Consider the following 9,035-nt stretch of genomic DNA (forward strand, 5'->3'; position numbering starts at 1 on the left):
CCTCACAGGGTTGATGTTGAGGTTTAAATGAGATGCTACATAGAAGGTACTTAGCTCAGTGCCTGGCAGGTAGAAGACATGTAGAAATTGCTCAATAAATATAAATATATAAACATAAATCTATATTCTTTTTTTAAAATTTTTTTTATTTATTTATGATAGTCACAGAGAGAGAGAGAGAGGCAGAGACACAGGCAGAGGGAGAAGCAGGCTCCATGCACCGGGAGCCCGATGTGGGACTCGATCCTGGGTCTCCAGGATCACGCCCTGGGCCAAAGGCAGGTGCCAAACCGCTGCGCCACCCAGGGATCCCTAAATCTATATTCTTAATTAGTAGACACGGGTCCGGTGCCGACTGTGTGTCCGGCACTGTTGTAAACCCTTTGTTATATTGACTCATTCAAGTCACACAACGACCGCACGTCGCTGGTGCACGTCACGGAGAATAGCAAGGTGCAGAGAGGTTCCACGGCTGGTTGGCGGCAGAATCGTGATTGAGGTCCAAGCAGCCTGTTTTCGGGGCCCGCAGGCTTCCCCGCGGCGCACGGTGTCGCCTCGGCTGCCTCTGGCCATCGGGCCGGTCATCCCTCTGCATCCACGCACTCATCCTGGATCGGGCTGTGAGGGTGAAGTGAGCGCGGTTGTTGAGATACGAGATATCTGAGGGAATCCAGGAAAAAAATCACTGAGGATGAGTTGGCCATTATTTCCCAACCCCCTGGGACCCCCTCGTGCCCACATGCCGGTCTCCTTTGGACCCTGCTGGAGGCCGCAGGGCGCTGGGGCGCTGGGCCGGCCGCCCCCTGCCAGGGAGGGCCCGACGCTGTCCGGCGACGCGGCTGGGCCAGGGCCTTTCCCCCGGTTGGCAGGCGGCTCAGCAATCCTCCCCTCGCCCCTGCCCCGCCCAGCTGAGATAGAAAGTGCTTCCTCTCCTGGGCCCCAGGGCCGCCTCCCACTCACGCTTTATTGCCCTCTTGGCACCCTCAGGGAGCCTCTGCAACCCTTTAAAAGAGCCAGAGCCTGGAGCAGGACCAGCAGCCCCGGCCCTGGAGATAAGAGGGCCCCGGGGAGCAGGTGCGGGCTTCCCAGGCGGCTCAGGCAAGCGCAGGTGCCAGGTCCCTTTGGCCCTGATGTCTGCAGAGGTGAGCCCACTGCTGGCCTCTGCCCTTGGAACCCGGCCGTCCAAGGGGGTGTGAGAACCAGTTCGAGGCTAGGGCGCTGGGGGCTTCTTTCTGGGCTCTCCTCCCACCTGAGCCCACTCTCCCTTTGTCCCACCGCAGGCAGCCGTGTCTGTGTGTGACCCCGAATTTGGCAGTGGCAAGGTGAAGGAGCCAAGCATGGGGGGCAGGAGTCGCGGGTCCTGGTACGAGCGGTTCCTGCAACCCTGTCTGGTGGAGCTGCTGGGCTCTGCCCTCTTCATCTTCATCGGGTGCCTGTCTGTCATCGAGAACGGGACGGACACCGGGCGGCTGCAGCCGGCCTTGGCCCACGGGCTGGCCCTGGGCCTCATCATCGCCACCCTGGGAAACATCAGGTGAGACCAGCTCTGAGCCACCAGCCCGGGGAGCAAAGCTACCGGCAGGGACCCTGGGCATGGACTCAGGGTTCCAAGAGCATCGTAGATGGAGTGTGTGCTGGGGAGTCAGGCTGTCTGGGTTCAAATCCTACCTCTGCAGCCTGTGGCAAGCTCTGTGGCTTTGGGGAAGTCCCTCTCCAAACCCCAGATTCCCCACCATAACATGGGAAGAATAGAGGTGTTTTTTTTTGTTGTTTTTGAGTTTTTTTTTTAAAAAGATTTATTTATTTATTCATGATAGACAGAGAGAGAGAGAGAGAGAGAGAGGCAGAGGGAGAAGCAGGCTCCATGCAGGGAACCCAACGTGGGACTCGATCCCGGGTCTCCACGATCACGCCCTGGGCCGAAGGCAGGCACTAAACCGCTGAGCCACCCAGGGATCCCCTGTTTTTGAAAGAGTTTTTATTTATTTTATTTTATTTTTTATTTATTTATGATAGTCACAGAGAGAGAGAGAGGCAGAGACACAGGCAGAGGGAGAAGCAGGCTCCATGCACCGGGAGCCCGACGTGGGATTCGATCCCGGGTCTCCAGGATCGCGCCCTGGGCCAAAGGCAGGCGCCAAACCGCTGCGCCACCCAGGGATCCCTGAAAGAGTTTTTATTTTTTATTTATTTTTTATTTTTTATTTTTTTCCCTGAAAGAGTTTTTAAAAGAGTTTTGTTTGAGAAAGAGAGCAAGGGAGTGGGGCAGGGGCAGAAGGGGAGAGCGGGAGATGGGGAAGCAGACTCCCCACTGAGCTGGGAGCCCTGTGTAGGGTTTGATCCCAGGACACTGAGGTCATGACCTGAGCCGAAGGCAGACGCTGAGCGGACTGAGCCACCCAGGAGCCCCAAGAAGAGAGGGTTTTTTTTACATTATTTTTCTCAAGCCCACACATAGACAATGCGAGTCAAGTGCCAGGCGCTGCTCTAAGCACTTTCTAGATAGGAGTTCAGTGAAGCCTCACAACAGTCTTTGGGGGTAGTTGCCACCCCCTGCTCACCGTATGACCACAGAAGGTCACAAGACTTGTCCAAGGTTACATGGTCAGTAAGTGGCAGAGCCGGGAGGCAAGGCCAGGTGGAGCGCCCCAGAGGGGAGACCTGGGAACTACAGGGTGAGCTTAGCCTGCACCGGGTGCTGTGCTGCCGACGTTCCAAGGGGGCTTTACTTCAGCCTGGGGAGAGCAGGGTTCAGCCACTCGGGAGCTCTTTTCCAGGGCCCGGGTACCTCTCTCTGTCTACCAGTCTGGAGTCTGGGGTCCCATTCTGAAACGGGGCTGCACCTCTCCAGGGCTGGGCCTCTGAGCCAGTCTGGAAGGAGTTGAGGGATGGTCACCCACCATGTCTTCCTCTGGGCCCCCTGGGGTCTGGGTGCAGGGCAGGAATGGGGCTGCCCTCTCCTCCCCACTCTCCCCCACAACCCTCCCCCCACCACCTGGCACCTCAGGGAAGATGGGTGGGATCCGTGCCTGGTTTCTACTTGACCAAGGTCCATGATTCACTCTGGTGCTGCAAGGCCAGCCTGGGCCGGGGGGTGGCGTGGGGGGATGGCTGGGACGCATTCCCTCGGGGGGCCTGCCTAGGCCTTGGTCTCAGTGGCTTCCTTCTGCTTTTGTGGGTGACAGTGGAGGACATTTCAACCCTGCAGTGTCCCTGGCAGCCACGCTGATCGGAGGCCTCAACCTGGTGATGCTCCTTCCCTACTGGATCGCCCAGCTGTGCGGGGGGCTGATCGGGGCCGCCTTGGCCAAGGTGGGTGAGCCCCACGGGGGAGCGGGGAGGGGCAGGGCATCGGAGGTGCCCCGCTCTTTTCCTGTCAGATTTTCCTCCAGCGGGATTGGGTGGGTCCTTTTTTCCCGGGAAGGGGGCCTTTGGGTCTCACTAAACACACCCTGTTCTGTCCATGTCTGGACACAGCCCTTCCCTGGAAAGACCAGGAAGCAGAACTCGGGACTTGAAGTTTCTCTTCCTGAGGCCATTTCGAGCTTGGCAATGGCTTTGGACAATGTTTCTAGTGTGTTTTCATTCATTTGTATGTGTATTCATTCATTCATTCATTCATGCATGCATGCATTCATTCACTCGTTCATTCATTCGTTCATTCATTTGTTCATTCACTTGTTCATTCATCCTACAAACTGAGGGTTACTCTCCTTGATAAACTCCTGGACCAGCTTCTCTGAATGTCCTCCAGGCTGCCTGCCTTTACGTGGAGTCCCTCTACCTGTGATGGGAGGTAATATTCGGTCTACACCTGGAACCTTCCCTCCTGCCAGCTCCTCCTCCCCGCCACAGAAGTTTTATAGCTCCACATGTAACTTCATTGATGGACTCCCTTCCTCCGGCCTTTGCTTCTCTTTTTCTTTCTTCCCTGTTGCTGTTAGGTCTCAGTCCAACTGGGGGCCCCCGCAAGATGTAGGCTGTGTGGACCTGTGTGTTGGGGGGCAGGGGGGGATGCCTATTAGGCCAGCTGGCGTATGGTGCGTAGCTGCAAGTGCTAGCCCATTGCAGACTTTGGTCTCGAGTCCCATCTCCCTGGCTCCCCTGCCCTGGCCTCCCCATGCCCCCCTTTGAGAGCCCCCCACCCCGCTACAGAATGAAGCTGGACCTTCCCGCTCTGATACTCAGTGCAAAGCAGTTCCCAAGCTCTCCCTCAGGCCAGGCCACTTGCAAACCTGCCCAACACAGTAGTGAGCATTGCAGGGCACATCCTTCCCATGTGGCAGTTTATATGTCTTCTCTTGTTAAATCTCCCCGTGACATCATGAGAAGCCACAGTCAGTTCTTAGGGGGCCCTCGCTGCCTGAGCTGGGGGCTGTATTGGCACCCCCACTTTACCGAGGAGGAAACACAGGCACTGCGGAGTCGGGTTGGGCCACGTTCAGCCGAGCTCATAAGCAGCAGAGTCCAGATTAGGTCCAGGGTCCGGAAGCTTGCTCTGCCGCCTTCCCTCTCCAGGTGCTGGGACGACCCCTGAGGCAACATTCCCCAAGAAACTAATGGGGCTTCACCTTCCAAGGGGCCTTGCGGGTCTAGCGGTGGATTCATCTGACCACATGTGGTTTCAGGGTGTGTTGAGTAAGGAACTTCTGTGTTCTTCTCAAGGAGCGTCATCTAGTTATATAAGCTCTGGACTCACAACCCCCTGCAGCCACTGCTGGGCGATCCCATTTTACAGATGAGCAAAAGGAGGCTCAGGGAGTCCCATGGTTCTCACTGAGCCACACAGTAAAAACTGGAGCGGATTGGACAGAACTGGTCACCACTCTAAGGATGGGGGGCATGAGCTTTGAGTCCCCCTCCCCTTGGCTCCCAGCCTTCTCCCTGCCCCCGCTGTGAGGCTGAGCGCTTCTCTCCGCAGGCAGTGAGTCCTGAAGAGAGGTTCTGGAACGCGTCTGGGGCAGCCTTTGTGACAGTCCAGGAGCCAGGGCAGGTGGTGGGAGCCGTGGTGGCTGAGCTCATCCTGACGACACTGCTGGCACTGGCCGTGTGCATGGGCGCCATCAACGAGAAGACGCAGGGCCCTCTGGCTCCATTCTCCATTGGCTTTGCCGTCACCGTGGACATCCTGGCGGGGTGAGCAGTGGGCCCTGTGGCCAGTCCTGGACCAAGCCCTGGAGGAGGTCAGGTCAGGCCTGCAGGGCTTCCCTGAGAGTCAAAGACTCGGTAGCTAATGGGGGCTATGGAGGTGACGCAAACAGAGGAAGTGAGCCGGCATTCGCAGACAACAGGGAGTGGTGGGGACTGGGGTATCTAAGGAGGCACGACTGTTCACCTCTAGTAATCTATTGCTGTCAAGGAACATGACCCAAAAGTCGTTCTAGGGAAGTCAGAAACCTGACTTCTCTCTCTCTCTTTTAAAAGATTTTATTTATTTATTCATGAGAGAAAGAGAGAGAGAGAGAGAGAGAGAGAGAGAGAGAGGCAGAGGGAGAAGCAGGCTCTATGCAGGGAGCCCGATGCAGGACTTGATCCCAGGACCCTGGGATCACGCCCTGAACCGAAGGCGGGGGCTCGACCGCTGAGCCACCCAGGTGCCCCAGGAAACTGGCTTCTCATGTGAGGTTTTCCATTTTCTGAAAGCTTGTGTGTTCGGCCAGTGGGTGGGCAGGTTTTAGCCTCAGACCTACACAGAGCCTGCATATCCACTGACTCATTTAGGTTGTGCCCCTCAGGAGGCTCAGGAGGCAAGCCTGGGTCTGGGATTATTTCTCCCATCTTACATATTTGAGGAAAACAAGGCCAGAGAGAACACAAGCGACTTATGTCAAGTCATTGGACAGTGGCAAATTAAGGACAGACGTGGGACGAGAGCCCGAGTCTCCCAGGAAAGGGGGCAAGGGAGCCCCTTCCTAAGGCGCACCTGCTCCCTTCCTCGGGGACACCCAGTGGAGCTTTTCCAGGCCCATCCTCCTGGGAGGCGGAGTCGGGGGTGGGGGGTCGGGTGTGCATAGAGCTGCAGCGGTGCTCTCCTGCCCCTAGCGGCTATTGGCTCCTTTGCAATTGACTTGAGCCTTCTGATTTGGGACCTGGCGAGGCCTGTAGGACCCCAGCTTGGGTGACCCCAGATCCAGAGAGGAGAGGGGCTCCTGGAGGAGGGCCCCACCGCTGTAGGAGACGCTGGGTCCCAAGCTAGTGGCACAGCACAGGCCTCAACAGGGGTAGCTCGATGAAATCCTTGTATGTGACTTACGTGTGAGTCACGGGCTCTTAAATGCATGATCTCGTTCATTCCGGGCAACAACCTGTGAGGTAGGTCCTCTCACCTCCTGTGAAACACAGAGGGGTTCAGTAAAGGTCACGCAGCTAGAAATAGCTGGGCTGGGTTTTGAATCCAGGTCAGCTCGACTCCAAAATCTGTTTACTTACCTGATGACTGCTTTTTCAACGTTGGCAAGGACCCAGATGAATCTTCTCTGCCTGTCATCACAGCGTTCTCTGCTGGCCTTTCTTCTAGAAGGATGTGTGGTGCATCTGCCGTTAATAGCACTTCCTGGCTAATAGCCCTTTCGCCCGTGCCTTCTCTGGGATCCCTCCTCCCTCCGCCAAGCCCCACGATATGCTGGCTTCAAGAGGGTTTCTGGGTGGAGTGTGACCTAGACCTAGTTGGGGAAACAAACTTGGCATGAGTTGGGGCCTGGTCGGGATCCTGGTGACCGCCCGGCTGGGTGTTTGCAGGGGTGCTGTGTCTGGAGCCTGCATGAATCCTGCCCGTGCCTTTGGACCTGCCGTGGTGGCCAATCACTGGGACTTCCACTGGATCTACTGGCTGGGCCCGCTCCTGGCCAGCCTGCTTGTAGGACTGCTCATCAGGTAGGAGTGTGACCCATGGTCACTGGCCCCTCTGATGGATACCTGGTGATGATTTCCAGAGCGTCTGGGGCTAGAATCTCAACTTGGGGTTGAAGAAGGGAAGACAGAGGCTTCTTCAGAGGCAAAGATTATGACTCTAGGACCTTTGGTTACAGGCAGCAGAAATCCATTTCAACCCAGTTTATGTCACCAGGGGGAATTTACTGGCTCAACATAATTGAAAACTTCACGGGTAGCACTGGCTTCGGGTGGGTTCTCAAGCAGTGTCTTTAGGCCATGGTCTCTGCCCCCCTCTGAGCGGGATTCATGCTCTGAGAGGCTCTCCAGGAGAGGCAGAGATGCTCACCAGGACCTCTAGGCTCATATGCCAGCAGCTCGACGACTCCAAAGGAACTAGAACAACGGCTTTAGCAAAAGTCCGGGGTCTGATGTTCACTGGACTGGCCCAGCTTGGGTCTGAATCCATCACTGTAGCCGTGGGGGTCAGGCACGCTTACTGGCTGTGTCTGGACTCGAGGCAAGGTCATGGTTCCCTGTGCAACCATGTGGACCAAGGGTGGGAGAGGAGTGGCTCCTCCCAGGGGTGTCGTACAACTCCAGGGAGCCCTGTCCACCGAGAAATTCATGGCCATGGTGCCCCCAAGAGCAGGCCTGCTAGCAGGTGCCATTCACACGCGCTATAGCATAAACAGCGGGGTGGGTAATAAGGTTGATATTAGGGAAAGGAGCCTATCTGCTTTACTGCATTTCCCCGAACTCCCCTCTTGTGAGCCTCCAAGGTCTGTAGGGTCCTGTGTTTTCTGCTCCAGGTCATGCAGGGGTTAAGATCTGGGTCTGGTCCAAGCTAAGCATACCTCCCACAGTCTGGGAGAGCACAGTCGCTGGGTGGGGCTGGTGCGAAGTGTCGCCCTCACTGCCCACCTGCAGTCCTGGCTTAGCCACTGGCTCGGGCAAAGCATCACGGATAAATCTGCCTGTTGCTTTTGGAAAGGCAGAGATGATCATCTTCAGGGAAAGGGCTGGGACAGGATTTGGCTATTGAGGCTGGGAAGGCTCAGAAAAGCATCTTTCTGGAGAATTCTGGGCCTGGAGATCTTTGATGAAGGGCTGGGTCTCTCCAGAGCCCCAGATGCTCAGAGACCTCACTGGGCCATCTTTTCTGTAGGCTCTTCATTGGAGATGGGAAAACCCGCCTGATACTAAAGGGGCGGTGACACTGAGGTGGTGGTGTTCCTGCGGCCTCGTCCGGATTGCAGACGGGCGGCCTCCTGCTCGTGCGGCTGGGGTGGAGGCCCAGGGGAGCCGGCCACCCGCTTCCCCCACGTGGGCCTGTCCTTCCTGATGACAGACTGCTGCCAAGGTCTGAGGATGCTCTGGGCTCTCCGAATTCCTCTGTGCTCCTCAGCGCCCTCAGCCTGGGGAGCGCGCTGCCAGCCCTGCCCGGCACAGGCGTTTTTCCCCGACGGGGAAGCTCCTACGAGCAGAAGAGCAGTTGGAAGAGGCTGCTGTGTATGCATGAGCTCATTTCTGCCACCCCCTTTCTTTCTCCTTCTCCTGGCCCCCGACTCCTCTGTTACAGAAGGGCCTTCTGTGCTCGGTTTCCTTGCTTCCTGCACTGCCAGTCTAGCTTTGCAATAAATAGTCCAGTATTTGGTGTGGACTTGCTTTTTTTTTTCTTTTTTTTTCGGAAATGGGCACTGCTGGGAAGGAAGCAAAAATCCGGGTGGGGCCTTAGCTTAGAGTCTAGTTAGCTGGGGCCTGGCTCAGCATCCAGCGCCAAGGTAGGTACGATGCAGGCCCCCCCCAGAGCCTGTCTCCCACTCAGCTCTGCCGGGAGCTCAGAGTCCATCTCTGATCACAGACTGCAGGGGCCCGCTGCAAAGCCCAGCACCACCCAGGGTGTGGACACGCCCACTCAGGGCACTCTGCTGGGACCAGGGTGGGTATGGGGGCAGAGCTACAAGGATCTCCGGAAGAAGCTGATAATGTGGCATAACATGGGTCCGGAGAGACAGTGGTCTTTGGAGGCAAGATATGAATATTATGAATAAGGAAGGATTGGAAAAAGAGAAGACATGTTCTGAACTTCACACCTTACAAAAAGAGTGTGCATCATCTCTGTAAAATCTATGAGTCATTTATGGAAGAGGCTCATTATAACA

General features: G+C 56.4%; 1 protein-coding gene across 2 annotated transcripts; it reads left to right on the forward strand.

Annotated features, from left to right (window-relative positions):
- The first annotated feature begins 921 nt into the window (after positions 1-921).
- AQP8 (aquaporin 8) lies at positions 922-8,533 on the forward strand. Of its 2 annotated transcripts, none has more exons than XM_072836245.1 (6): positions 922-1,074; positions 1,281-1,534; positions 3,186-3,312; positions 4,922-5,136; positions 6,739-6,873; positions 8,039-8,533. In XM_072836245.1, the coding sequence occupies exons 2-6, from the start codon at positions 1,338-1,340 to the stop codon at positions 8,085-8,087; spliced, it is 723 nt and encodes a 240-aa protein (XP_072692346.1). In that variant the 5' UTR covers positions 922-1,074; positions 1,281-1,337; the 3' UTR covers positions 8,088-8,533. The 2 variants fall into 2 exon arrangements, with proteins under 2 accessions (XP_072692346.1, XP_072692347.1); XM_072836246.1 differs by having other exon boundaries at positions 963-1,142.
- Positions 8,534-9,035: the final 502 nt, after the last annotated feature.

This window comes from Canis lupus, chromosome 8, assembly GCF_048164855.1.
Source record: "Canis lupus baileyi chromosome 8, mCanLup2.hap1, whole genome shotgun sequence".
NCBI lineage: Eukaryota > Metazoa > Chordata > Mammalia > Carnivora > Canidae > Canis > Canis lupus.

What these genes read in the sequence shown, in the direction of transcription:
- AQP8 (XM_072836246.1), top strand. An exon ending in GCCACCCTGGGAAACATCAG is followed by an intron (nt 1,535 to 3,185) that starts GTGAGACCAGCT and finishes TGTGGGTGACAG; the next exon opens with TGGAGGACATTTCAACCCTG. An exon ending in CTTGTAGGACTGCTCATCAG is followed by an intron (nt 6,874 to 8,038) that starts GTAGGAGTGTGA and finishes TCTTTTCTGTAG; the next exon opens with GCTCTTCATTGGAGATGGGA.